The sequence below is a fragment of the Myotis myotis genome, unplaced genomic scaffold, assembly GCF_014108235.1.
Source record: "Myotis myotis isolate mMyoMyo1 unplaced genomic scaffold, mMyoMyo1.p scaffold_m19_p_19, whole genome shotgun sequence".
Classification (NCBI taxonomy): Eukaryota; Metazoa; Chordata; class Mammalia; order Chiroptera; family Vespertilionidae; genus Myotis; species Myotis myotis.
The window spans coordinates 14,276,198-14,303,843 of NW_023416323.1; the positions used below are offsets into that span (position 1 = coordinate 14,276,198).

General features: G+C 55.1%; 3 protein-coding genes across 21 annotated transcripts in view; 1 reads left to right on the forward strand and 2 right to left on the reverse strand.

Annotated features, from left to right (window-relative positions):
* Nucleotides 1-395: 395 nt before the first annotated feature.
* Nucleotides 396-8,137, forward strand: LOC118674356 (cytochrome b-245 light chain). Of its 4 annotated transcripts, XM_036346040.1 has the most exons (7): nt 404-535; nt 2,535-5,342; nt 5,679-5,748; nt 6,241-6,315; nt 6,528-6,611; nt 7,195-7,276; nt 7,725-8,137. In XM_036346040.1, exons 2-7 carry the CDS (start codon nt 5,306-5,308, stop codon nt 7,938-7,940), a joined length of 564 nt encoding a protein of 187 aa, XP_036201933.1. In that variant the 5' UTR covers nt 404-535; nt 2,535-5,305; the 3' UTR covers nt 7,941-8,137. The 4 variants fall into 4 exon arrangements, with proteins under 4 accessions (XP_036201931.1, XP_036201935.1, XP_036201933.1 ...); XM_036346038.1 differs by lacking the exon at nt 2,535-5,342 and having other exon boundaries at nt 396-535; XM_036346042.1 differs by lacking the exons at nt 2,535-5,342; nt 7,725-8,137 and adding an exon at nt 7,638-7,670 and having other exon boundaries at nt 396-535.
* Nucleotides 8,138-10,126: 1,989 nt separating this feature from the next.
* IL17C (interleukin 17C) lies at nt 10,127-12,904 on the reverse strand. 3 transcript variants are annotated; one of them, XM_036346036.1, is made up of 3 exons: nt 12,479-12,904; nt 11,342-11,676; nt 10,127-10,846 (listed from the first exon to the last, which is right to left on the reverse strand). In XM_036346036.1, the coding sequence occupies exons 1-3, from the start codon at nt 12,572-12,574 to the stop codon at nt 10,585-10,587; spliced, it is 693 nt and encodes a 230-aa protein (XP_036201929.1). In that variant the 5' UTR covers nt 12,575-12,904; the 3' UTR covers nt 10,127-10,584. The 3 variants fall into 3 exon arrangements, with proteins under 3 accessions (XP_036201929.1, XP_036201928.1, XP_036201930.1); XM_036346035.1 differs by having other exon boundaries at nt 12,352-12,904; XM_036346037.1 differs by lacking the exon at nt 12,479-12,904 and adding an exon at nt 12,005-12,464.
* Nucleotides 12,905-17,975: 5,071 nt separating this feature from the next.
* ZC3H18 (zinc finger CCCH-type containing 18) overlaps nt 17,976-27,646 on the reverse strand; it is a 66,308-nt gene continuing 56,637 nt past the window's right edge. For 10 of the 14 annotated variants that reach the window (XM_036345382.1, XM_036345379.1, XM_036345378.1 and 7 more), the window contains 8 exons: nt 25,905-26,009; nt 24,008-24,151; nt 23,481-23,540; nt 22,251-22,411; nt 21,813-22,015; nt 20,855-20,951; nt 19,575-19,671; nt 17,976-18,884 (listed from right to left, as the gene is read on the reverse strand). In XM_036345382.1, the coding sequence (XP_036201275.1) occupies nt 18,677-18,884; nt 19,575-19,671; nt 20,855-20,951; nt 21,813-22,015; nt 22,251-22,411; nt 23,481-23,540; nt 24,008-24,151; nt 25,905-26,009 (1,075 nt within the window). In that variant the 3' untranslated portion in view covers nt 17,976-18,676. The remainder of the gene's footprint in view (nt 18,885-19,574; nt 19,672-20,854; nt 20,952-21,812; nt 22,016-22,250; nt 22,412-23,480; nt 23,541-24,007; nt 24,152-25,904; nt 26,010-27,646) is intronic. The other 4 variants (XM_036345384.1, XM_036345381.1, XM_036345377.1 and 1 more) reach the window with 2 other exon arrangements.

Below are 27,646 nucleotides of genomic sequence, written 5' to 3' on the forward strand. Positions count from 1 at the left end.
CAAAGGAGACCCTGCTGGCACTTGCAGGAGGTTCAGCATTTTGGGATGACACTGCCTAATGAAGCGGGTTCCAGCGCCCCTTCCCCCGGGCAGTGCTTAGGGCGCTCCAGGTTGACTGCGGTGGAGCTGGCAGAGCACACTCCCAGCACCAAGCAGGCATCCAGGTGGGTGCGGCCTGCGGTGGGCCCGGGGCGCTGGAGGAGGTGAGGCGAGGGCCCCTCGGACCTGCAAGCTTGAAGGCGTCGGGCAGGCTTCCTGAGTGCCCACCACCGTGGCTCCCCTGCTCACCCAGCCTGTCTCCTAGGGGCGGGGCCGGGGCCGGAACTCGGGACGCACTGCTGTTCCGCGGGGCGGGGCGGGGCGGGGCGGGACTGCCCCGGGAACTAGGGGGCGGGGCGGGGCCGGAACTCCGGGCTGCGAGGCAGCGGGCGCGCGGGGTTCAGTGTCCCAGCGGAGCCAGCCGCGTCCGCCGCCGGAATGGGGCAGATCGAGTGGGCCATGTGGGCCAACGAGCAGGCGCTGGCGTCCGGCCTGAGTGAGTGCGCCGGGCTCGGCACGCGGGCCGGGGCGGGGCGGGCTGGGGGCACAGGGACCGCAGGCTGCGAGGAGGGGATGGGGTGGGCTGGCGATGAGGACCTGGGGAATCAGCGACCCGAGGCTGCAGGCTGGGGCAGTTGGGGCGCCGAGAGCCCAGGCTGCGGGCCGAGGGACCGGGTGGGCGGGGCCGGGGCCGGGGAGCCAGGGTCCTGAGTCAGAGACTCCGGGCTGCAGGCCGGAGGTGGGAGTTGAAGCTTGGAGGTGTGGCCCCGAGACCCCTGTGGAGACCCGCAGCTGCGTGGCGGGAGCGGGGAGCCAAGGGCGGGCTGGGTTCGGAGGCGCCCGGCAGCGGGAGACCTCGGGGCTGCGGAGGTTGTCCGGGAACCCTTCTGCGACTGCAGACCCGCGTGCCCCCGTCCCCTCCCCCCACTGCGGTCCCCTGTTCACCTCTCCACCCCGCCGGGACCTCTCCAGATAGAGGAAGTTGCAGCCCTGGGGGAAGAGGCTGTCGTCCCGGGTGGTTTCCGGAGAGTCACCGCCCTCGAGGATTGGGAAAACTGGGCGGGGACCACCTGCTCCCGCCACCCCTCCTGCCCTGGAGTGGGGCTTCCGCCCCGGGGTCTCCAGGGGAGTGACCACCCCCCCTTCCAGCTCTGAGTTTTCCAGGATATCTAAAACTGCCCAGAGGGAACCCTCCCAGCTCAACTTCCAGACTGCATCTGGGGAAGGATGACAGGCCCCCAGGCACCCTGAGCCTGTGCTCAGGAGCTCTGGTGAAGAAAGCAGTGCGGTCTGCACCCTGCGTTGTACCGGGAAGGGAACCTTTCAGGACGTGTGGGTGAGCTGGGCCCGGGCAGGGTCGGCAGCAAGAGGAAGCTGCCCAGAGGCACTGCCCGCCTCCGGGGACCTGCCACTCCCAGGAAGGACCTGCACCTAGTGGGAGTGAAGATTGTGGGGGACGTGGTGATGAGCAGGGTCCCAGCCCACCACCATTGCCCTGAGAAACACCCTGAGACCCCCCTGCCAGCTGGGGACTGGAGGAGCCTGGCAAAGCTCTGGGAGGGAAGAGAGTAGACATAAACGAAGTCCCTCTGGCCTCAAACTGTAAGATCACATTTTGGTTTGAGCAGCTTTGGTGAGGCTCAGTGGTCTGTTCTGTGTGCAGGCAGGTCATCCCCCTTTTGGAACCTAGAGTACTGAGAGCTCAGTGGGTCAAATCATTCTTTTTTATTATTATTATTATTTAAATCATTAAAAATTTTTTTTATTGATTTCAGAGAGGAAGGGAGAGGGAGAGCTAGAAACATTAATGATGAGAGAGAATCATTGATCAGCTGCCTCCTGCATGCCCTACACTGGGGATTGAGCCTGAAACTCGGGCATGCGTCCTGACCAGGAATCGAACTGTGACCTCCTGGATCATAGGTGGATGCTCAACCACTGAGCCACAGCCAGGCACAGATCATTCTCGCTTCTCCCAGAGCTGTCCCCAGGCTGTCCCCCTGCCTGCCACAGGTGTGAGGCCTTAGACTGCTGCAGGCCGGCCTCCCTTTGTCCTACAGCTCCACAACCCCTTCTCTACCCCCAAGAAGTAGAAGGTGACAGGGCTCCTACTGGGAGCTCTCTGAGAGGCCCGGGTTCTAGTCCCAGTGCGTGCTGATAGTGACCCTCCTAGCGTCCCCACGCATGGCATGCCCACTATGTGCAGGTTGTCCCTTCCTTGCCTTAGCTAATGTTCAGTGTTGTGAGGCCAGAGCTGTTCTTATGTCCACTTTATAGACAGTAAAGTCAAGTCCTAGAGAATTTACAAGCTGTGACTCCATTTCCACCATCAAATAAGGCAGTTTGTTGGAAGGTCTCCCAGGGCCCTTCCCACTCTGAGTTCCTCCTCTTGCTGACTTTTTTTCCCGACTCAGAATAAACTGCAGGCACCTGGGACTGCTCAGGCCTGGCTAGGCCCTAATAGCAAGTGCTTCCAACAGGCTTTTTTATTGCAGAAAATCCCATCTAATCAGAACATGTCACCTCCTGCTGAAAATACTGCAGTGGATTGTGAAGAAGAAAAGCCATATTCTGACTGCTCTGCCCCTACCCGCCTCCCTTCACGGTCACTCCAGCTGCACAGGCCTCCTTTCTGTTCCCGGATCTCCTGGACATACCCCAGGGTCTTTGCAGAAGCACTTCCTTCTGTCTGAAATATCCATGGCTTGCTCCTCCATTCATTTCTCAGTTCAAATATCACCTACTCAGAGAAGTCTTCCCAGAGCACCTGGACATCTCTGTCACAGTCCCTGTTCTAGTGCAGTGCTGGATGTTTATTTCTGTTCCCTCCTGAGACCATAAGCCCCCTGAGAGCTCAGGCCTTATCTGTCTAGTTCCCTGCACCTATAAGAGTCCCAGTATACTGTAGTGCTATCTGCTCATGCGTTCCTGGCCAACCAGTGGTATCTTGCTCCCCTTTTGCTAATGGCAGGCAACAAAACAGGCTAGAAAAGAGAAAATTATATCCCCAAAGATAAGTAGACCACAGGCTGACTGAACACATGGGGAGAACACCCCTTCTCTCTTACAACTCATAGAAGTACGATGAGCAAACCAAAAGAGTTATTACATAGTTGAGCTCAACTCCAAGAATAGGAAATCAGGCAACAAAAACAGTGAGGTTTCAAGGTGCTGTGCTGGGGTGGAAGGAAGAGGCCTGGGGAATCGGGACTGACAGAGGCTCAGGCTTTTACCCAGTGGGATTTGGGGGCCTCTGTGTAGAAAAAGGGCTGAAATGGAGCTGCATGCTTCCAGCCAGAGCTGGGAAAGGTTGCCTGTGTAAGAACAGACTAGAAAACTATCCCATCCAAGGAAGCTTGTCATTTGTTGCCATTTGATGAAGAAAGTCCCAAGACAAAACCCCCAGAAACTCAGGCCTGTGCTGTGCATGGGGTGAGGGCTGAGCCCTACCCTTTAATATAAGGACCACTGACCAAGAAATTCAGATAAAGTCCACCCAGGACTGGAGAAGCCTATAGACCCCATAGAGGCAAATGTGAAACTGTTCTGTAAGGGCATTTCCTCAACCAGGGCACACGGATTGACAGGAAGACAAGCCCTGCTGGGCGTAGCTCGCAGATACCCACCATTTGAGGAAGCAGACACCGTAGACTGGAAAATGTCCTCAGAACTGGTGCCATTAGGAAGAGACTTGAGAATATGGGTACATGTTTAAACTTGAGGGTGTGTTTGAAACTGTTCAAAGAGATAAAAGAATAGAAAATTATACAGGACAAAACAAGAAATGACTAATACAGGATGTCCAGAAATAAACAAAATATAAAGTCATTAACGGTCAATGGATGAGTTAAACACGATATAGAGATGAAGAGAAAATGGAAGGTGGATCTGAGGAAACCACGGAATGCAGCTGAGAGAAACTGAGTCATGTACAATCGTACAAGAAGACCCAGCATCTATATAATGGCAGTTTCAGAGGAGAGAATAGAATGGAAGGAGGCAATGTAAAAGGGATAATGGATGAGAAATTCCAGAATTTAACAAGAAAACAAAGTTCCTTACAGAATAAAGGGATTTATTTAAACCCCTTCTTATCACATTGTAATGAAAATACAGACCATTAAAGAACTTAAAATTTACCAGAGAATAAAATGGATTAGTATCTGACTGATTTCAGACTTAATCATCAATAATAGATGCCAGAAGACAATGGAATAATATCTTTAGTATTGAGACAGCATGAATTCAGTATCCAGATAAACTATTATTCCAGAATGAGGGCATTTTGAAGTATCTAGAGAGTTACTGCTAACAGACCCTCACAGAAAGAGCTACTAAAGGATGTACTTCAGCAAGAGGGAAACTGAATCCAGAAGGAAGGACTGGGATGCAAGAATGAAGACATTAGTGACTAAGTATTGTCTGTAAATAATTAATAGTAATGGGTAATTTGGGAGTGAGATTGAAGTTAAACAGTCTAAAACCCACATGTGGTTCAGGAAGAAGAATTTAAAATTAAAGTTCAATCAAGTCAGAGGAATAACAAGGACACTTGTTAAAGAGAAAACACAAAATAAGATAAAACAAGTTCAAATTATCTGCAATCACAGTCAATGAAATCTGTTAAATTCACTATCAGATTGGTTAAAATATTAAAAATTTAGCTATATTAGCTTATTTGTAATAGCCCAAAACTGGAAGCAACCGAAATTTCCCATAGACAGAAGAACGGATAAATTGAGGTTGATTCATACAATAAAAAACTACACAAAGAATGAGCTAGTGATTCACCCAGACCACATGAATGATCCTGACAACCTGTTGAGCTAAAGAAGCCAGATCTAGGGTTCCCGTGTTGACCGGCACAAGAGAGCTTTCTGGGCTGATGGGAATCTTATGCCTTTATATTATACTGTATGTAAAAATTATATTTCAATATATATTGCTAGAAATTCTGGGGATGGATACACAACAGTGTGAAGGTACTTGATGCCACTGAATTGTTCCTTGAAATTTTTATGTATATTTTACCACAATAAAAAAAATTACTGGGGAGAGAAGGCCCACTGGGATCATACAGAGCTGAAAACAAAGGGAGGGGGTAGCTGACAAGTCCTAACCAAAGAAGCATGAATGATTATCAGTATCAGACAAAAGTGAAAGGAAGGTGAAACACAGGAATAGAGACAGAACAGGAACACCATGCAAGGAGGAGAGGCATCCGTGGAGCAGACCCCACATCAGCTGTCAACGGTGCAGTCTTTAAATGCAAAAACTCAACGAAGGGGTCACAGCGCTCAAGAGTGAGTGTCCAGGCCCCTCTTCCTGCCCAGGGCTGTGAGCTGGCAGGGACACAGGCCCAGCTCCACCAGCCTCACCCCTTCCCCAGCTCACGTGCCTCTTCCTAGGGGAAGGTATCCTCCATTATGTGTGGGCGTCTGCAGCCACCTGAGTCCACTTCCTGGTTGAGGGACTCAAGGGCAGCTCTGTGGTGAGCAGGTGGCCCAGCTGTGGGAGGGGGAGCACTAGGGGAGGTGGCTACAGCCACCTGTGGGCCCCGGCCATGCATGCGAGGATGGGATGGGGGCATGTCTCTCCCATGGGTTAGGGCTTCTACTAACCTGCTTCTCTGCCCACAGTCCTCATCACGGGCGGCATCGTGGCCACTGCTGGCCAGTTCACCCAGTGGTATTTTGGCGCCTACTCCATGTATCCTCCCACTGTAGACCCCATGGGGCAGGTGGCACTGCCAGGGGTGGCACTAGTTGGCTGCGAACAGAGATACCACTGCCTCTGGGGGCACAGCACTTCACAGTTTGCGGACTGCTGCTCACAGTCCTGGCCCTTTAGCCTCAGCAGCATAGGCTCAGCTGTAGTTTTGGAAGCCAGGGCTCAGCAGGGCATTGACTTGTCTGGCGCTGGCAGGGAGTGAGAGGTGTCAGCACCCCCAGGGATCCTCTCTGTCCCCTCTTTTATCAGCCACCCTGTAGGCTGGCTGTTCCAGGTCCTCTGAAACCCAAGACAGGCATCGGGGAGGGAGGTGCAGGAGAGGCAGTGAAGTGGCCAGACCCATCGAATCCCACCTGGCTGTTCGCCCGCGATGTGGCTCTAGGCGGCTGCTGCACCCCTGTTTCTCATCAGCAGAGGGGTTCACTGTGGCGCCTCTGGCTGAGCTGGGCTGTTCCTTAACCGCAGCTTCAGTGTAGCAGGAGTGTTCGTCTGCCTGCTGGAGTATCCCCGGGGGAAGAGGAGAAAGGGCTCCACCATGGAGAGATGGTGAGTCCCCCACCTGCTCTGGGCTTCCTCCCAGGACACTACGAAGCTCCAGCACCAACCCATTTATCCTCCCGGGCAAACCAAGGCTGGTGCCTGCCTGTACAGCTGCTGTGGCCCACGGCCCCTGAGGAAAGAAGCTGGGGCGCTCTGGGGCAGGGTGGGAGGTGGGGTTGCTGAGTAAACCGTCTGTCTTCCCTCCTCACTTGGTCCAGTGGACAGAAGTACATGACGAAAGTGGTGAAGTTGTTCGGGCCCCTCTCCAGGAACTACTACGTCCGGGCCTTCCTGCACCTTGTGTGAGTCCCCGCCTGCTCCTGGGGAGATCCTCCCTCCTGGCCTGGCTGCCTGGGCGGGGGCGCTGGGGCAAGTGCGGTCTCTCTCAGCCGAGCTGTTTTTCCAAACAAACCCAGGTCCCAGGCTCTGCCAGAGGTTCCCCAAACCTGTACTTGTCATCTCTTGCTGAGTAACAGTTCACCCCAAACCTTAGCAACTTAAACAGGAACAGTCAGGGTTCTGGGGTAGACGGAGCTCAGCTGGTAGTTCTGCCCCCGCACGCACGTGCCTGGTGGTGACTGCAGAGGCCAGAATACTCTGTGTCCCTGCAGCTGCCGGGGCGTCCCTCCAGCACGACGGCTGGACCAAGCGCAAGGGCCCCAAGATTGTTAGGGTACAAGTCAAGCAGAGGACAGCTCCAGGGACCCAAACTTAAAAGCCCAGCCTTGGCAGGGCCAGGTGCTCCCTGAGTCCAGGCTCAAGGGGACAGCACACTTACGGTCGGTTTTGTCCTGAGATCTTATGGCCTCTGCCCAAGACCTGGACCCCCTGCAGAACCCCTGTGGCTGCTCTTCTGAGTCTCCCATCCTCTCCCCCTCCCCCCAGGCTGTCGGTACCAGCCGGCTTCCTGCTTGCCACCATCCTGGGGACAGCCTGCTTGGCCATAGCGAGTGGCATCTATCTGCTGGTGAGTGTTGTCTGTGGTCAGCCCTGCTGATGGTTGACACCTCAGTCCCTGCAGCCACCCGTGGGCTGAGCCAAGGCCAGGAGCCTGTGTCCTTGCTCATGCGATGGGGATGTCAGTGATGCTCCCCCACCCCCACCCCACAACAGGCCTGGGTGCCCTCGGGGAGGCGCCAGGCTGAGTGGGCCCCTGCCCTCCTAGGCCTCTTCCACCCTGTGTGCTGCCTGGCTTCTTGACTCAGCTTGATGGGCACGCTGGCCTGACCTCCCTGTCCTCCTGGGGGTGTCTGGGAATGTGTACCTGGAAGTGACCTCCAGGAGGTCTTTCCGAAACCCAGGGATTCCTAGCTCCCTCTTCTTTGCAGGGCCCCCCTGTCCCCTGAGAGGGGTGGGGGCTATGTTGGGGATGGACCCCAGAGGCCCCCCGGGCCCAGCCACTCTGTGTCCTGCAGGCGGCCACCCGTGGTGAGCAGTGGACTCCCATCGAGTCCAAGCCTAAGGAGCGGCCGCAGGTGGGGGGTACCATCAAGCAGCCACCCAGCAACCCCCCACCCCGGCCCCCAGCCGAGGCCCGCAAGAAGCCCAGTGAGGAGGAAGACGAGGCGGCAGCGGGAGTCTCCAGTGGCCCCCAGGAAAACCCTATCCCAGTGACCGATGAGGTTGTGTGAACTACTCTGAGTGGCTGCTGTCTCATGTCGCTTTCGGTGGGGGGACCCACCCAGACCCCCGAGGTACCCCCTTGCCTGCCCTGCGGAACCACAGGCCCTCTCTTGGTGTCATTCCCAGAAGCCTGTCTTTTCTCAATGGTACTTGAAATCACAAGCATCTTCTATTCCATGAAATACAGTTTCTGAAATTCCAAGTATTGAGTTTCTACTCTGGCAATGAAGTTCCCAGGCCTGGGAGGAGGGAGTGTGTGCCCCCCACCAGCTCTCCTGGATCTGCCCAGACTCACCTTCAAGAACCCCCAGTCCCACCTGAGCAGCTGAGTGAAGTGGGAAAGCAGGGGAGCAAGGGGAGGCCCCAGGGAGCCCAGCAGCCTTCACCTTGGGTGCCACCCAGGATGGCCAGGCCGGCTGTGGGGGCTTCAGGTCTGCCCTTGCCTCTCCAGTCCTGAGGCTGCAAACACACCAGACACCTCTCTCTCTCTCTCTCTCTCTCTCTCTCTCTCTCTCTCTCTCTCCCCCTCCCCCCGTCCCAGGAGGGCCAGCCGTGGTCCTCCTGGACACTGCCTGCTGCTCCCCAGCCAGGAGCCCCAAGATTTGCCTGCCTTTAGCTCACACCCCAGCCTGGAAGCCCCTTCCTCCTGAATGGGCTCTCCCCGGGCACTCACTCCCCCAAAGTCTGGAAAAGCCCTTAAACCCTTTGCCTCCTGTTTGTCCCACCTGCTCTCAGCAAATCCTACCTTCAGAACTGGGGGTCTTCTAACATTCCAGGGCCAACACTCCACTGTACCAGCCCTGCCCCAGGAAATGGCCACTCCAGCCTCCAGGACAATAAAACCACAGGCCCCCTTGACACCCCTGTATGTACCCCCACGCCCCCTTTGGGCTCTGTCTTCATAAATCTGCTTGTCACCTCCCACTCTGCTCTGTCTCTGCAGGCAGTTTCCAGCACTGCAGTTGACCTGCTGGCACCCACTCAGCACCACAGACTCCCACAGTCTAGGACAGATACTCTACTCCCTGGCCCCAGTTACTGCCTGCTCCTCGGCTTCAGCCACATTGACCACCCTTGACCCTCAGACACAGGCTGCCTTCTCAGGGCCTTGCACAGGCCATTCCCTCTGCCTGGAACACAGGTCCCTGGCTGGCCATGCCGGCCTTTGCCCAGGTGGCCTCCACGGCCTCCCTGACCCTCTGTTTGGAATTGCAGCCCCTGCCCCTTCCCTGCATCACTGTCCACCGAGGGAGCACTTTACTGCTTGTCCTGTGGTTGTCAGTCACCCCCATGTGTGGGCAGGCAGAGATCTGTCCGCTTTGTTCACTGCTCTGCTCCCAGTGCCCACACACAGAAGCTCAGTAAACACGTGCTGATCTCACAGTCCTTCTAGGCTCTTCCCAGGCACTTGCACGCAATGGGCACTAATCGGTGAGTGGAAATCCCACGGCCCCAAGTCAGCCTTGGAGCTGGCTGGGCCTGTGCCTCACAGGCTGCCCCAGGGCCCCTTCCACAGCTGCTGAGGCCACACTCCTAGAACCTGAACTGAACGCCTCCAGCAGTAACGTGCCTGAACGGGCAGATATGGGACTTGTGCAGTGAGAGCACAGGCTGGGTTGTCAGGTAGCCAGTGGGGCACCTGGCCTAGGGGTGTTGGCCTGCTTGGCTGCCCCTGGTCTGGCAGGTCACCAGTGGTGAACAGAAGCCCAAGGAGATGCCTGGGACATGGGGTGGCCTTTGGAGCTGCCTGGGGCTCTGCTGGGGTTGGGGAGCATGACTCAGATACCTGAAGGTGATGGCAGTCACCCAGGCTGCAAAGCCACCCTCCTGGGAGTTACCCTCAGAGATGTATGTCCCAGGGGTGGAGAGGGTGCTCACTGTCATTACATAGGTTTGGCCTACGCCTTGGGCCTGTCAGTAGAGGAGGGCCGGCCTACATCACATCGGCTGGGCTGTGGGAGTGAGGGCCATCCCCGGGCCCCAGAGCCATCTCTAGGGGGTATCGCCAGGTGGAAACTGTAGGGGCCAGCAGGGCACACCTGTGCTCCACTTTACAAACTCATTCCCCACCTGGTCGTACGTGGGGTTCCTACAGACTTTTCTGGACACACCAGAATCGGGCCACAGGGCCATCTGGGGGCCAGGGCCAGGCAGAAGGGCGGTGAGGAGGCAGTTTGTGCCGTGGATGCTGTGCTCCAGGGAGTGTTTATCATTTTAATGACACACATTTACAACAAACAGTTTTAGAAATACAGGGGTGGTGGGGAAAGGAGCTTGGGGGATCCCAGAGGGACCACCAAGGTGGGGGCCATCAGAACACATTTTCTGTTGTTTTAAGAAGTTATAGAAAAGTAACATTCCTCTAGCCCACTGTCTGTGAGGAAAGGTAACAATGTGGAGAGGGGGCTGACGAGCGCAGGGTCACTTGGCCCTTCCCGTGCCCAATCTTCACTGTTCTTCCCTCAAACTAGAGGCGTGGAGCCCTGGTACCCGCCCAGGGACCCTGGGCAGCAGAAGCAGGGCCACCCAGGGCATATAAATAGCCAATAAATACACATAAATAGGAGGGGCCCTCTCTGCAGAGAGATCCCCACTGTCCAGTCTGGGAGGTGATCCCCGCCCACAGCACAGCGGGACAGCTGAGGCCAGTGGTCACCGTACCACCCTGGGCAGGACGCAGGTGCAGCCGATGGGCACTCTGATGTACTCCGCGTGGAAGGCAAAGGCCCCAGGCGTGGGCACCCCGGATGCGTCCAGGGAGCAGGGCCGGCGGCGCAGCACCAGCAGGCTCTGGTGCAGCGGCACAGAGTTGAGCGCTGCTGTCTCGCGGCCGGTCCTGGCGCTGATGCAACCCCTGCACAGACACTCAGCGACGGCCAGCTTCTGTGGGTAGCGGTTCTCGTCCGTGTCCACACTGCCGGGAAAGACTGGTGAGGCCCTGCCGAGAGCCTCAGCAGGCCTGCTCCCCCCTTCCTGTTGTACCCCATGGCTGCCCCACACTCCCAGGCTGCTCCCGGCCTGAGTGAGAGCTGAAGCGTCAGGCTGCCAGGAGCCCAGTAAGTGATGATTGCCCGTGTCTCCAGTGCCCTCTCAGAGGCCTCCCTCCGTTCCGCCCTCTGAGCCCAGCCCAACCCTTGCAGGGGCTCAAGTGAGGGCCCCCGATTTTCCTAGGGGACGCTGGTACCCAAGGTCTGAGCTAAGATCTGAGACAACAGTGGCAAGGAGGAGCTCATCGGATGGAGCCTCACCCTCCGGGGCAGGGTCCTGGCTGGACAGAGGTCAGAACGCTCATCCCATTGAACTGGTGAAACAGACTCGCAGAGCCTTCCGGAAGCCAGTGCCCGGAAAGGGGAGGGAGCAGCCCACCGCCCACCGTGGGGATCCAGTGCCCAGGGAGCCCAGCCCTCACCGGTATCGCCAGGGCGAGATGGAGCGCTGGTGGATGTCGGCTTCTAGCACCTCCTCAGGCTGCAGCACCGGACACTGGGTCCCAGCTGGGGGCCTCTCCTGCCACCTCCTACGGCCCACTGCCTCCAGGCTGGACACCAGGGCTACTGGCAAAGTCTGCTCCCACTTGGCAGCTCGAGCCAGTAGGTGTGTGGGAGCCTGGCCCAGGGGCAGCTCCTCGGCTGAGTAGCAGCGTGGGGTCCCATGGGTGTGGCTGTGGGGGCCTCTCCAGAGTGCGGAACCGTGGTGGGCCAGGCCGGCAGATAGCCAGAGCAGAAGCAGAAGGCCAGGGAGGAGCTGGTGAAACAGGTGGTGGGCTGTCAGGGGGTGTCCAGTGAAGAAGGCACCTCGCTGCCACCCTGGCTTGCCCTGTTCTCTGTGGAAAGGTAGGGCATAGCCCACTCTCTACAGCTGGGGAAACTGAGGCCTAGAGAGGCTACTAGACCCTTAGCCCAAGCTCCCCAGTGGACCAGAGCTCCTGGGTCCTGGCTCCCTCCTGCCCCAAGATTTGGAGGGGCTTCCTGGACCCCATCCCAACATCATTAGCCCAGAGCTCAGGGAACTGCCAGTCCTTCTGGGCCAGATGGCACCATTCCAGGTGGCGGCGTGGGGAGAGACGGCTCACCATCTCCGTGGTGGCGGTGGCGGCTGGACTCTGAGCAGCTGGTGTGTGCCCGGTGCAGTCACAAGCACACCTGGCTGTGGTCCTGGAGTGCACCAGGTGCTAGACCTGGCCGTGGCCAGCTGGCAGCGCCCTTTATACCTCTGGCCACACCTGGGGAAAATCCGGCACCATTGCTTCCTCCTTGGGAAGTGCCCAGCCCCAGCTTCCTTCTTCCCTCCCTGTGGGTCTCTACTGACTGTCCCCTCCTCTCAGCCCAGGGAAGAAGCCCAGCCCTCACTCCAGACCCCCTCTCACATCCCATTACTCTCCCTCCTCCACTCAGAGGGACTCTACCCCAGGCTAAGCACCTGTGGATGGAGTTGAAAACAGGTCCTGCCTACGTAACATTCTTGAACTTTGTGTGAAGGGTTTTTGCTGAGCCTTCTGCAGCTCACTTCTGATTCCACTGGTATGTCTATATCTGGACCCGCTGACCTGGGTGCCTGGCGGAGCCTGCTCATCCGACGCCGCAGCAGTGCTCCTCCAGGATGGCGTTCTCCTGCCCGGCAGGGGACATGAGGTGGGTTCCATTTCTCATCTAAGATGACGAAGGTCAGGCGAACACTAGCGTCTGTCTCTACCTGCACAGGTGGGAGAAGTTCCAGGAGAGACTTGGGGGGCTGGGCCAGTGAGCATCTTCAGGTTTCTACAGGGTGGGCAAAGGTAGGTTTACAGTTGTAGTCGAAATAGAGTTTATTCTTTATTCTTTATTAATTACTGCATTATTTTTCATATGAACAACTGTAAAGCTACTTTAGCCCACCTTGTATTTGGGCATCTGTTTTCTTTCTTTCTTTCTCTCTTTCTTTCTTTCTTTCTTTCTTTCTTTCTTTCTTTCTTTCTTTCTTTCTTTCTCTTTTTTTCTCTTTCTCTCTCCTTCCCTCCCTCTTTTCTTTCCTTCCTCCCTTCCTCCCTCCCTTCCTTCCTTCCTTCCTTCCTTCCTTCCTTCCTTCCTTCCTTCCTTCCTTCCTTTCTTCCTCCCTCCCTCCCTCCCTCCCTTCCTTCCTTTTTCTTAAACAAAAGTTCAAGCTAAGATGATTGAGATGGAGTGGATGAAAATGCCTTGGAAATGATTTATTATTTACTATTTATTTATTTATTTATTTATAGAGGAAGGGAGAGAGAAGCATCGATTGGCTGCCTCCTGCACGTGGCCTGAAGGGGAACGGACCCACCATCCCTTGGTGTATGGGAGGACACTCCAACCAGCAGGCACACAGGCCAGGCGTGCCTTGGAAACTGGGGTGCAGTGCACCTATGTCAGGAGGCTTTATGTAAGGGGCTCCAGGAGCCCACCTGCATCCCACCCACTCAGTGCCGCTGGAGGGAAGAGGGGTGCTGGGGCTGCCTTTGTTATCCTGAAAAGGAGTTTGGAGTCAGATCTTACAAGGTTTTGAATGGGGTTTGAACATTATCCTGGAGAGGGCTGCCTGGGGTCCCTGGGCACTCTCCTGGCTGAGGGCCTGTCTCTCCTGGTCTCAAATCAGAGTCTAAAATGTCCAGCTGAGGAGAGTCAGGGGTGGGGTGGGGTGTCTTTCTTCACCTGCTGGCAGGTGCCAGAATGTACATACCGTGACATTGCCATTCTCTTTACATTTGAAACTGCATAACTGATGTGGCATGAAGACCCCCTGAGGGGAGGGCCCGAAGAAGGCCCCTGGTCACCTGGGCTCTCCCAGCTTTTCCATTCAGCAGTGTGTGGCTCTGGGGAAGGACTTGCTCTCTCTGGGCCTCAGTACCTGCACCTGTAAACAGGGCTAAGCTGCCCTCTGGGGAGCAAGTGAGGATTATTCTGAATGATGGGTGGATGGATGGAGAGATGCATTGAGTCCCCAGGATGGCCTCTCCTCTAGTGCCCCTACCCACTCACCCTCTGCTTGCATGCTTCCTGCAATGGGAAGCTCACCCTCTGCATTAGTTTGCTAGGGCTGTCAATAATAAAGTACCACAAACTAGGAGGCTTAAAGCAACAGAAAATTATTCCCTCACAGTTCCGGAGGCCAGAAATCCCAAATCAAAGTGTCAGCAGGTTGGTTCCTTCTGGGTTCTCAGTGAGGATTCTTCCTGCCTCTTCCAGCTGCATGTGGCTGCTGGCGATCCTTGGAGTCCTTGGTTTGTAGACTCTGCCTTCCTGTTCACATGGCCCTCCCCCCGTGTCTGTGTCTTCTTCTCAGGACACTCAGCCTAATCCATCAGGTTCTCGTTTCAAGACCCATACCTCCATTATGTCTGCAAAGACCCACTTCTCAGATGAGGACACATTCCTCACAGGTACCGGGGCTAGGACGTCAACATATTTTTCAGGGGGACACAACTGAGCCCAGTACTCCCTCTACCAGGTGGGTTTGGTCTGGTCAAGAGAGAGACCCTCCTTAGGCTGGACTGACCTGTCTCCCTGCTGGGGCACTTGGCGGTCTCAGAAAAATCCCAGCCCCTTCTTGCTGCCTCCAAAAGGTAGTGTGAGCCCCTTGAGGACAGGGACAATGGCCCCAACACACCCTGCCCAGGTACTTAGGTGCTCCATTAACAAAAGGGAGATAAGCCTGGACTCCCCCATGGGAAAAACAGGGTGACAATGTCCCCACATGCAGGGGCACTAGGAGGCAGGCCCGGAGCTGAGTCAGAGCCGGAGGGAGCAGAGGGAGGGAGGCCAGTGGGCAGCAGCGCTCTTCCTTTGGGCTGACAAGTCCGGCTGCATTCATGCAGGTGCTCAATTAGGAAATGAAAAGGCTATAAAACTGTTGTTTGTACCAGGCTCCTGGGTGTCCCCACCCCGAAGGAATGCATGGATGCTTGAGTCCAGCAGGGGGAACAAAGGGTGTCCCCTGCCCAGGCCAATCTGGTAGGGTGTCTGCATTTTCTGTGTTCCTGTTTCTGTTCTGAACAGCTGACTGGGTGGGTGGCGGGAGCTGCACTGGGTGGAGGAAACTCATCCCTGAATTCATACTCATTCTTCCTCACGTTGGGCCCGGGAACTCCCAGCACCGTGCCCCAGAGGCGTGAAGGCCGGTTTCCTGGAGGAAGTTGGCCCAGGGACTGAGAGACAGGGGTCCAGCAACGCCTGCCGAGGCCAGAAGGGCACAGGGTGGACTGGGGCGGTGCCTCATTCCTGGGCTGCTGAGGCAAGTGCAGAAGTCCCAGGTTGGGCAAGACTGGAAAGGCGCTGCCAGAGGAAGGCAGGAGGGCGTCCTGAAGGTGGTGGCAGGAAGACCCCCCTCAAACCACATCCACTGTACCACACCCCAATGGCCACACCCCCAAAAGTCCCAGAGACACACAACCAAGAGGATGGAGATGCAGGAAGAATGTGTGAGAAGATTTAGAAGGAGGAGGAGGCATGGATGGAGACAGGTGCAGAGTCACAGACAAATCCAGGAACAGACTGGCAGAGGAAAGGCAGGGCAGAGAAAAAGGCAGAGGCCAAGGCGGGAAGGCAAAAGCAGGAGACACAGGGACAGATACGCCAAGGACCTGTGTGGCCCCGTCAGTGGCTCGGGGCCCTTCCAGCCCTGACTGGACAGAAGCAGTCAAGTGGGCCTGCAAGAGGGGTTTGCTCCAGGCTCTTTGGGCTCCAGGCTTGAAGTTGTCACCTATCCTGGAGGGAGGCCCACCAGCAGAGCTCAGTTCCCCAATCTGTGAAGTGGGGGTGACAATTTTGGCCCCCCCTTCCTGGAGGGTATGGCGTTCCCAACCACTGAGCCCCAGGCAGCCCTGCCTGTGGTCAGTCTATCACACAGCCCAGTTTTCTTGTTCCCACAGCACTTTGCGCTGCCAGGAATGACCTCTTTACCTCATCCTTGTCCAGGGGGATGCTGTCCAGGGTGGGGAGGGGAGTCCCTGCTTGTTCACCCAGGGCCTGGCCTTCAGCCAGAGCTCCTGAGCCGCCCCTGCTGAGCGAGGATGACCGCTGCTCACGGGGGCTTTCAGTGGGCAGGGGAGTTGGCAGAGAATGGGGAGGGGGCAGGTGGAGGCCCAGGGTTTGAGGGAACAGCAGGGGCTGGGAGATGGAAATCAAGACCTGACCCCTTCCTCGGGAAGGCCCAGTGTTAGGAGCTTCCTGCCTAGTGCTTCCCGGGTCACACCTGAGAACAGTGCTGTGGCAGCAGGCATGGAGGGACTGAGGGATGGGGCCAGCTTGCCTGAGCTGAGAGGAAGCAGGATGAGTCAGGTCAGAGTTCCAGGAACCAAAACAGCATGTGCAAAGGCTCCAGGCAGGCGGGAGGGGTTAGCATGTGCAATCCCTCTGGCTGTGGAGTGAGGACTGGAGGGAAGGGGATCCACAATGTTCTGGACACTTGAGCAGACTGGTGGATAGAGATGGAACTTGAGAAACCCATAATTATTCCCACTATTTGCATGTAACCACCTGTCAGGATCAGTCCTCACATTCCCTTGAGGGCAAAGATGCCTGAGGATCCCATCCAACAGAGGCCTCCCTTTTCTCAGCTGCCTGATCCGAAATGTTCTTTCCACTAGACCTTGGGAGAGGAAGAGCTGGCTCTGGGTGTGGTCCTCGCTCCTCCCAAGACAGCCACCTGCCCAGCCTAGCCCAGGTGAGCTCCTAGTTTAAACCTAGCTTGGGTCAAAGGGACCTAGTGCTATGGCTCCAGCCGAGGCATTAGAGGTCAGGATCAGGTCAGCCTCTTGGGACCAGAAGGGGCTGGTGGGGTGAACAAGGAGGGCTGAGGACAGACTATGTAGTGGGCTCACCTGTGGGCTCCTGGCTCAGAGGGACAGTTGCTGCCCAGCTGGATTGCAGGGCCTAGTGGCTTGGGGCACAGAACTCACAGGGACAGGCTGTCCTGGGTTCTGACTCGTGTCCTTGGAAGCTACTCATTCAGAAAATGGGAGTTCCCTTTGCACTTGGCTTTGACCTAAAGGCAAACCAAATAAGCCTTTAAAACTTGACTGAGGCTGCTGTGACGTAAGAGGATCTGGTGTCCTGTGCTATGCGAGGGGCATAGACATGAAATGAAAACAGTACACTCAGGAGGCCTGGCTGCATGGCCAGCCCACACTAGCCCCCTCCAAGCTTTCCTGTCCAGTGTAATTGCTGTATAACTGTGGGGCAGGGCACCGTGGAATGCACCCTGTAAGCTGGTCGAAGCTCAGGCAACAGATGAGAACCCCAGGCTGCTGCCTGACACTGGCCGGCGGGGTCCTTATAGGCTGGCAAGGGACTGCCATGGAGCTGGGGAGCTGGCAGAGAATGGGGAAGGGAAGCAGAGCTGGAACTGGGGGCAGCAGCGTGGGCTCTGGGGGGCATTTTGTCCACAAGTCCTTATGGTACTTGCTATATGATAACCTGAGGGTGGCAGGGCACCCGGAGGCCTATGGTACCACTTTGAGTTTAATCCCACTAGGAAGGACCCTGAGCGAGCACTCAGGTCCCCCATCCCCGCCCTGGTCGTGACCCCACTGCGGCGGCTCCAGGCTGCGGTGGGTACTGCCAGTGCTGCTGCTCTCAGAACTGCTGGCATTTCTGCTCTGCAGTGGGCGGACGGAGTGGTGTGGGGGGACTGGCTGGCGCATCTAAGGCTCTGAGTGGGGAACTGGCTTTGGGGATGGATGATACAGCCTGGCCTGAGGAGCATCCTTCCTGACTTCTGCAGCCCCAGGGCCTCTACTGGGAAAGGTGTTCACAAAGCCCCACCAGAGCCAGTTCCACTGTGAAGAAGCTGAGGAACAGCACTCCCTGGGGGCCGGGGGCAGAGTGCTTGGGCTAACAGGAGAGTGAGCAATTACTGTTCTGGGTTGAAGGCTCCCAGGGAACGGCACAGGGGCCTCTGGTAAACTCCATGTCTTCAGCCTCCATCAGCCAGGGACCCCTAAAGAGCAGGTGGGCCCCGTGAGGTGGCAGAGCCCGGTGCCATGGGGAGGGTAGAGGGTGTGGAGCCCAGGCAAATGCAAACAGCACCACCAGGGCAAGATAGCTGCTTATCAAAATATTTTTATTTTAGGAGACCCCTCAAAAAAAGACCCTCCACATTAGACAGACGCCCAACAATACCCATGGCCTTTTTTTTTGGTCTTTTCTGTATATTTTCATTTTCAAATCAACTAAAACAATTTGATGCTTAAAATAAAAGACAGGAACTATTTCCCAGTCAGACTTTAGTCAAGAATATATATATATATATTTTTTTGATCCTGGGGATGGGCAGGGGTGGGGAAGAGGTTGCTCAGTAGCACTAGGTGTTCCTGTCCACAGTAGGAGAGCCGTGTGGTGAGGACACGGCACACAGCAGGGCGCGAACTTGCCTGACTAACCGAGGGAGGAAGAGAAGATGGGGAAGAAAAAATGTATGGGCCAGCTGATCCGGGCATCTGGGACTTAAAATTTACATAAAACTGTGCCATGTCCTCGCTCGGTGCTGTCTGCCTGCCTGTCTGTCTCTGCTCTGGGAAGGACTGGTCAGTGTGGTTGGGAGAATGCTGAGGTTCAGCGTCATCTTCATTATGTGTGTGTGGCTTCTTTTCCAGCTGAGAAACTTTTTTTTATTTTTTAATTTTTAAAAAGAATCACAGCCAAAATAAGACATTAACTGCAAAATCCAAAATGGCTGCGCTTACCCTATTTATAAAAACACATAGTCTTTGCCTCTGGCAGGGGAGCTGAGCCCGCGGGGCCCATTACACTTTCCCGGGAATCTTGGCCCGCTTGCGAGCAATGGCGTCCTCCACGGCTTTGAGCTGTTTTAGGAGCTCCTCCCGCCTCGACAGCGTGCTGGCCTTCCCTGATTTGGTGCCCGTGGAGGCGGCAGTGCCGGCGTCTGAGGCTTTACCAGGCACACTTGTGACCTTGCTGGAGCTCTTGGACTGGGGTGACAGTTGACGCTTCCTGCGAGGGTGGGGAGATTGTTAGAGGGGTCCGAGTGCCTGTTCCTCTCTGAGCTTCCTGCCAGGTGGGGGACATGAGGCCCAGTCTGGGGGCCTAGACCCTGTAAGCTGTACCTGCCAGGCAGAAGGCAACCTCTACCCAGTGAATGGTCAAGAAGTGTCCAGGGTCAAGCTAAGCATACTGCTGACCTGCCCCCTCCTGCTTCGGGACCTTGTATGCGACCTCCTTCTGTGGTGAGCTGAAACCCCACACTGCTGACTTAGGAGGACCCCCGAGGCCTTGAGGCCCAGATGTGTGTAGAGGGTTGTACAGCTCTCTGAGTCCTGTGCCCGCCCTCCCCATATCCTCCCCCACCCAACCCTTGATCCTGAACTGCATGGTGTAGGGGCACAGGGACTCAGAGCCGACTTCCAAAGGAAAAGAAAATTACTCCTACTTCATATGCCTGAAATGGAAGGTACAAAAAAGCTGTGACCATCTGCCCCCAAAACTGACCCCCCACCTCAGGCTGTGAGCTGAGTGCCTTAGGCTGCTCCTCATTCCAGGGCCCAATTGGGGGGGGTGGTGGTTGAGTGAGACATGTGTTGGGCCGCCTTCGTGCCTCCAGATCTAAGACATTCCCCAGGTACCTCTGGGTCTGCGGGGCAAAGGAGCCCATGTAGTGTGGCCATGGCACAGGCAAGCACTCACCTGTCTGGCAGGGCCACAGGAGCCTTGGAATTCTGGCCTCTCTGCCGTTCTGGCTTGGGAGAGCCCAATCTCCCACCTGACTTCCGGTCCCGAGAACCTGAAACAATGTAAGACCAGGGTCCCAGTTACACATGGTCTGGTGCAGCCTTACTGATGCTAGTGACCCCATTCCAAAGAGATGTGATAGATCAGCACAGCTTCCTCATTTTTAAAGGAAGAAGCAGAAGGGCAGAGCCGGTGAGAAAGGAGGAAGGCGGGCCCTGATCATGTCAGATTGAGAGCCCAGGAAAACCCCGAAAGCGGAGCTCCAATTTGGGTTCCAGGTTTCCTGAGCTAGCATCTGAACAGACCACTGAGCAGTCAGACTCTTTTCACTAATACCGAGGCCCTGCCCACTCACTGTGCCCTCCTTTCCCACAGCCCAGGGTGGAATTTCCGGAGCCCCTGTGTTTTGTGCTATCACTGGAGATGAGTACCCAGCCGTTATCTGCCAACCAGATGTTAGAAAAACAAAAAACAATGCCACTCCTAGTTATTTTTCATGGGAAAAAAAAGTTATTTGTATTCAAATAGAGTAGCTTATAAATAAATATTAAAGCCCGGTCTGTGTAGCTCAGTGGTTGAGCATTGACCTATGGACCAGGAGGTCACAGTTTGATTCCCTGTCAGGGCATATGCCCGGGTCATGGGCTAGATGCCCAGTAGGGGGCGTACAGGAGTCAGCCAATCAATGATTCTCATCACTGATGTTTCTCTCTCTCTTGCTCTCCCCGCCTTTCTGAAATTAATAAAAACATTGAAAAAAATAAAACTTTTTCTTAGTTTTAACTTCTAATACTGTGTTGATAATTCACAAGATCAGAGAAGTTCCTTGGGGTCCTCAATATCTATATATATATAAAAGCCTGTTTGACTGTTAGCTATGACGTGCACTGACCACCAGGGGGCAGACGCTCAACACACAGGCATGGAAACATGGAACAGACTGATGGATCTCAGAGGGAAGGGAGTGGGCGGGAAGAGATTAACCAAAGATCTTATATGCATACTAGCCCTGTGCATGGATTCATGCACCAGTGGGGTCCCCCGGCCTGGCCTGTGGGGACTGGGTTGAAACCGGCAGTCCATAATCCCCGAGGGGTCCTGGATTGGAGAGGGTGCAGGCCAGGCTGAAGGACCCCTCCCATGCATGAATTTTGTGCACTGGGCCTTTAGTTTTAAAATAATGGATGAGGTCCTGGTCCCTCTGCCCGTCAGGCCCCTGCAGGGATTGAGCTCACCTCGGTCTGGGGATAAGTTGGCCCGCTTGGCTGGAGGAGGGCTTAGCCTGTCCTTGTCTGAGGGCTCATATCGCTTCCTGCCCCCTCTATCAGCAGCCTGAAAAGATGGAGGGAGAACAGTGAGGACACAGGGTCTGAGCTACTGGCCACCAGGAGGAACACAGTGAAAGGAACATAGTGTGACGTCCTCACACCAGGACCTGTTCTCTGCTCCCCTCTTCTGGGCTCCCTCTTTGTGGTCCTGAGTGAAGCAAAGCCCATGGTTTTGGGGCCTTTTTCTGTAGTGAAGTTGCCAGCAAAGATGCTGTGCTCCCTGTGGGGGCCACGAGCCAGAGAAAGGACTCTAGCAGACTCAGCTTCTTGCTCTTCCGGCCCCATGGGTCCTTGGGAACATCAACTCACAGAAGCCAAGTTTGCTTTGCTCTGTCCCAGTGCTGACTTGTGGGAACTGGCCAGCCCAGGCACAGGGAGGAGGGCCAAGGGTGTGGGTTCTCAGGACAGGGAGAGCACCCACCAGGGGATGATCCGATGCCCCAGGACATGCTATAGAACCCATCTACCCTATGCCACACGCCTGTTTCCCACAGGGCTGACCATCAAGGCAGGCAGATGAGCAGGGGTGATATCTGGCTACCAAGTTCAAATGGCCATTTGGTCCCCATTTGGTCTCAGTCCCAGGATGAGCAGAAGGTACGTGGCTCCCTGGAGCTCTCACCAGATGTGCCTAGGGCAGCCGTGGGCAAACTACGGCCCGCGGGCTGGATCTGGCCCATTTGAAATGAATAAAACTATTGAAAAAAAAGACCGTACCCTTTTATGTAATGATGTTTACTTTGAATTTATATTAGTTCTCACAAACACTCCATCCATGCTTTTGTTCCGGCCCTCTGGTCCAGTTTAAGAACCCATTGTGGCCCTCGAGTCAAAAAGTTTGCCCACCCCTGGCCTAGGGCCTCACCTTGTTCAGCAGTGTCAACTTGATCTCCTTGTGTGCCACAAATGTACCCTGCTGGGGCTGCCCAGAGGGTGCCTGCTGGGGAGTTGTGGGCTGCTGGGAGGATTTACTGCCTGTGGAAGATTTTGAGGATTTGGGTGGCTGTGTGGATGAATCCCTTTTCCGCTTATCCTCTTTAATGCCATCTTCTTTTTTAGATTTTCCTGCTGACAAAAAATGCTTGGTCATGGTCACTGATACTAGATAGCGGTTTCCCAAGTGCCACTCGGTGGAGGGGTGCATTATCAAGCAGGCAACATGTGCACAGGGACGAAACTGGGAGTCACCATGCTCTTGTCTGACCAGCTGCACGCAGTGCTGAGGCTACATGCACCCTCCTTCCATGAAGAGCCTGACTCTCCTCTGGAGCCACTACAGCCAGGACACAGGGAGCCCCCATACCTTTCTCCTTCTTGGTCTGGGCTGGGGTGGGGGACCGTGAGCTGGCTGAGGACACAGGGCTGGCCAGGTCTGCGTACATGTCGTCCGAGTCCACGCTGTGCACTGAGCTGCTGCTTGACGTGGCGCTGGACACTGAGGAGACGCTGCTCACGCTCAAGGACCTAGACACATAAAAGCCCATGTCTCTGACTGAGGACGGGTTGATTGGGTAGAGGGGGGCATTCCTATGTCTACTTTCCCCAATTCCCAGTTTAAGGAACGTGTACCCACCAAACCGGAAATTTCAGAGGGGACTCTGGGCAGTTCAAAGGTGCCACATAGTGTGCAGATGCTCACACCATTTGCTGGACAAGAACATATGAGTAAGCGTGACTCAAGAGTTAGTGACGATAGAACTGAGAGTCCTGGTTAATGATGCACAACACAGGGAGAGCTTCAACCCGCAGACACCAGACACTAGATGGGGGACGGCTTTAACATGGCATGTCTCAGGAAAGTATGCAACGATGCCATCTCACAGGTCCTTGGTTCTTTCTCAGCCCATGTTGCACAAGGACTGAAATGCACAACGCTGCTACATCAGTGTCTGCCGAGTGCTTTCTCTTTAGCTGAGAAAACACCAACCACTGTTCTCTAAAGCTGTCAGATGCTGGACAAGGGAGGGGGAAAGAAAGAAAGCCCAAGATTTTTTTTTTAAAGGTTAGGTCTTTAAACCTATTTAGAAAGATTTGGGCAAATGTATATAAACCACCTGCTGCCTAGAACTAAGAGAAAGTTTGACTTAAGGGACCTAAAAGGCCGTCCCCAGCTGCCTCAGGCATAACAGGCCAGGGCAGGACCCAACCCTCCACACAAAACGAGCACGAAGCCTCCGTGTGAGCCTCTTTCAGTCCTGACCTGGAAGCACCCTGGCTTCAAACCTGCCAGGGGCTTATGGGGACAGAGGGCGTCCCAGCCCCTCCACATGCTTGGAGCCACTGGACCAGGCTCCCTACTCTGTGAGCATCAGTCCATTCTCTTCTCTGCATCCAGGTGGAGATAGCCAGCCAGCCACGCTGCTCCTGAACAGCACTGACTGACAGCTATCAGCTGTTAGCCACAGGCTGCCTGATGGGGAGAAAGGCTCACACCTGAGGTGACCTCTCCTAAGGTCCTGGATCCTGACTGGGAGGCAGGAGCAGGGGCAAAGAAGCTGATGGGGACTGGGGCCAGAGAGATGCTGAAAATTACCTGGATCTGGAACTAGAGCCGCTGTAGCTGCTGCCACTGCCACTGCCACTGATGGTCCGCCTGCAACACAATAGAAAGTCCCGTCACATCTCTGAAGACTCGACAAAGGGCAGACAGTCTCTCTTCAAAACCAGGGCTAATCACTGGTCCGAGACAGATGTCTAACCAGTAACTTGCCACAGACTCAGAAGTGGGTAGGGCTCTATTTTCTTTTAAGTGCATTTTTTTTTTCTCAAAAAATAAACTTCTCTTCAGTGTCTTCCCCCCATCCCGCAACTGCCTCTTTCCAGGGAAGATTCTGGCTGTCAAGGGAGTGCCTTCCCACCTCAGGTGGAGCAGTGAGATGGGCTCATGCCTCCCATGGGGAAACAGGCTCAGTGAGGTGGCCTAACTAGCCCTAAACCTCACAGATCAGGGATAGAATGGGTTCCTGGCCTGGGTTGCTTTGTCCAGGAGATCCCCTCCCCTAGCCCTGGCACCAAAGAGACAGAAATCCCCATGAGGCTCCCCAAGAGTAGTGTGTTTACCTCCTGGGGGGGGTCCTGGCTTGGCGCTCCCTCCTCCTGGCTTCCCGAGGGTCTCCTGGCTTGGCAGGCTCAGGGGTGGGGGCAGTGGTCTTGGGCGCCTGTGGTGGGGCTGGAGGTGGGGCTGGTTTCTTCACCATCTTCTCTCTGTGTCATGAGATGCAAAGAGGTCAGACCTGGTGGAGGAGCCCAGCCAACGACCTCAGGGTGTGACTCCAGGGTGCATCGCCAGGAAGGCCAGGTGGGCTCTTGGAACGTTTCTGAAGCTTTAGGCCCACTTCTCCCGACAGGCGGGAGCCAGAGGTGCGTCAGCAGCAAGAAGATGGCTCATCTGAGAGCTTTTGAGAATCGCTGAGAGCTGGTGCTGTGCTCCCCCAGACCTCCTGTCCCACATGTGGGGGTGGCCCCTTGAGGGTGCTGCAGCATGTTCACATGTGGAAACCACACTGCAGTAAAGAAAACAGCCCCCAAAGCTTGTTTTTTTCTATCTGCTAATTGTTTTAGTGGTGCTGAGCACTCCTGATTCAGATGGAGTACAGAGCATGTGCCTATCAGAGACCCTGTCAACAAAGTGATCTCAGCAGGAAACAAAGTCTTGGTCAAAAGCACAGTGTCAGAGGGGAGTCAAATCTTTGCTGATGAAAATGAAGAAACGAAGCAAGCATCCTGCGTGACTCTGTCTGTGAAGTCCTGGTAGGGGAATAGCCACTGCAGGGGCTGGAGTGTCTGGACTGTGCAGTCTCACAGGTTTGTTAACCTGCATTGAATGGTACAATGTAGACGGATGAGTTGTGTTGTTCATAAATTATATCTCAATACAATCCTATCTAATAAAAGAGTAATATGCAAATTAACCATCACTCCACGACTCCCCAGCAACCAGCAGGCAAGCGTGGCCTGCAGGCAGCACCCAGCAGGGCCTGCTTGGCCGTCGCCAGGGCAACCCGGGAGCAGGCAAGTGCAGCCTGCAGGCAGCATCCAGCAGGGTCTGCTTGCCCATGGCCATGGTGTGGAGCAGGCAGGCCCTGCAGAGAGCAGAGAACCATGGGGAGCAGGCCTAAGCCATCAGTAGGACATCCCCTGAGGGCTCCTGGATTGGAGAGGGTGCAGGTCAGGCTGAGGGACCCCCCACCCCCTGTGCACGAATTTCGTGCACCGGGCCTCTAGTTCATTTATGAAAGTTAGCTGTTCAGGATTCCCTAAGTGTTTCTGAGGCCTTTTAGCTCACTCCATTTAGGATAAAACACTGGTAGTATGCAGCATTTCAACGCCTATTATACAGCAGGTATGGGCTCTTTCCCCACTAAACAAGTAACTACTATAAGAACAAGTCAGGAAGCAGGGGCTATCACAAGGACAGGGCCCAAGGCAGGTATGCAGGTCCAGTCTGCTCACATGGAGGCTGCCTTGCCCCTTAGGTGGCAGGATTGATGTCACAGAGAATTAACCACCGACCTCCCTAAAGTGCCTGGCTGAGACACTACATGTCAGGTGTTATAGAATTTAGGTGTTCATATAGTTCTATATGTTTCTAACTTCTCCCATGAGCCATATCTATTGAGAAGGATCAATGTGACTTATTCCAGGAGCAGCAAAGGTGAAGAGGAGACAGAGTCTGGTAGGCTGCTCCTTTCAATGCACTGCAGACACAGCCCCAAGGCTGAGCGTGTCAGGAACCTCCTCCCACCTGCCTGCCTGGTAAGAGGGGGGCTGGTGGCTGCACTTCTTTGGAACCCCAAGGAACACGGACATTACCACCCCCAAACAGTACATGGCCCCTAGGTCTACAGGCCCACCTCTAAGGGTACTGTCTACAGTTCCCCTGGGGCTTGTCCACATATGAGATATGAGGGAGGGAGGCGGATGCTGAGTCAGCCTGGCCTGACCACTAAGCACTTACCCTGCTTTCCCAGGAGGCAGAGCTGGCTCCCCCTTGGTTCGGACAGAAGGTCTGTGTGGAGAAGGCGTTGGAGAGGGGGACGGGGATGAGGAAAACGATCGGGACCTAGGGAGTAAACAGAAGTGTGAAAAGGGAGCACCACAGTGCCCTTGTCCAAGTATGAGCATGCTGGGGATGCCACCTCAAATTCACAGAGGAGGCCACCATGAATTTCTACTTATTTGCCTCAGATTCCTACTTATTTACAGGATTTCAGACAGTTCTTGGTCATTTCATAAAGTACATCGCCAGAGGGGAAAGGAGAGTGCTGAGGGGATAGCTGCTACAACACTGGTGAGTCCTTCTGAGGCCCTGAGCCGTGGGGCATATAAGCATGGGCAGGACCTGAAGGGCACAGGCTCTGCTCTCTGTGTGCGTATGAAACCACAATGAGGAGACACACAGCCTGACCAGGCCCTGGCAGCATGGGAGAAATGGAAGGCCTAGTGGGGCACCTCCACTCAGGTGGGTGGCCCCAGGAATGGCCAGCAGCACAGGCCCACACACAGACGTGACAGTGCTATGCGGCAGAGACTGGTCTGGCCCAGGGAATGTTCCAGCTAAAGCAGTGGTCGGCAAACTCATTAGTCAACAGAGCCAAATATCAACAGTACAACGATTGAAATTTATTTTGAGAGCCAAATTTTTTAAACTTAAACTATATAGGTAGGTACATTGTTATTAACTTAATTAGGGTCCTCCTAAGGCTTAGGAAGAGCCACACTCAAGGGGCCAAAGAGCCGAATGTGGCTCGCAAGCCGCAGTTTGCTGACCACAGAGCTAAAGGATACAAGTGAGCTCATTTGGATACAAGCTGCAGGGGTCAGAAGGAGGGACGAAGTGCTGGACTGGGTGGAGGCATGGCCTGGCCAGGTTGCTGGCCCCACCATTCAGGATTCACACAACATCACACCGGAGGCAACCCTTTAAAAGGTTTATGGGTTTGCTGTATTTTTCTCCTACTTAGAAATGGTCATGTAAGATTTTCGACACTTTCAGCCAAGCAACACCAACAGCTAAGCTAAGACTGGGCTTTTGCAGTCACACATGCTGCAATGTATAGAGACAGAGCTACATAGGAAAAATGCTCTTTTCTCCTGTCTTCACACTCACTGCCTTTGGCTGGGCAGCCTGCCATGGGAGACAGGAAGGAATGCCAGGTTCACTTCCAAGCTTCTGTAACACTGTGCAGCCCGGAATCACCACATGGTGGGGGTGGGAGTGTCACCTCCTCAGAGTAACCTCATCCCTGGTTCCCATTCCTCAGAAGGCTGCTGCAGAGCCAATGCCCACCTGGCGTGCTGCAGGGGGGCACTCTGCTCATGCTCTCAGGTACACATGGGCCTGCCTAGGAGCCAGCAGAGGCATGGAGCCAGGGAAGAGGTGTGCTGAGTGATGGACATTGGAACAGTATAAGCACAAGTCACGGGGAAGGGAAGTGGTGAAAAAGGGCACCTAATTTTGTGGAAATGGCTAATTTCCAAACTAAAAATATCTGAAACTGGTTCAGTACACAGGGCTGCGTCCTGAGTGGAGTTTCTTTAGAAATGGATGACGAGGAGGCCAAGCATCCTCCTTGGGGTCCACCTCCTGAAAGAGCAACCGCGTTTCCGCTGACTCTCGTGCTTGCAGCCCCCTCCCCTCCACACCTAACTCAGCATGAAGAGCCTGGCAAGCCCAACAGGCTGAGGTAGTTTTTTGTC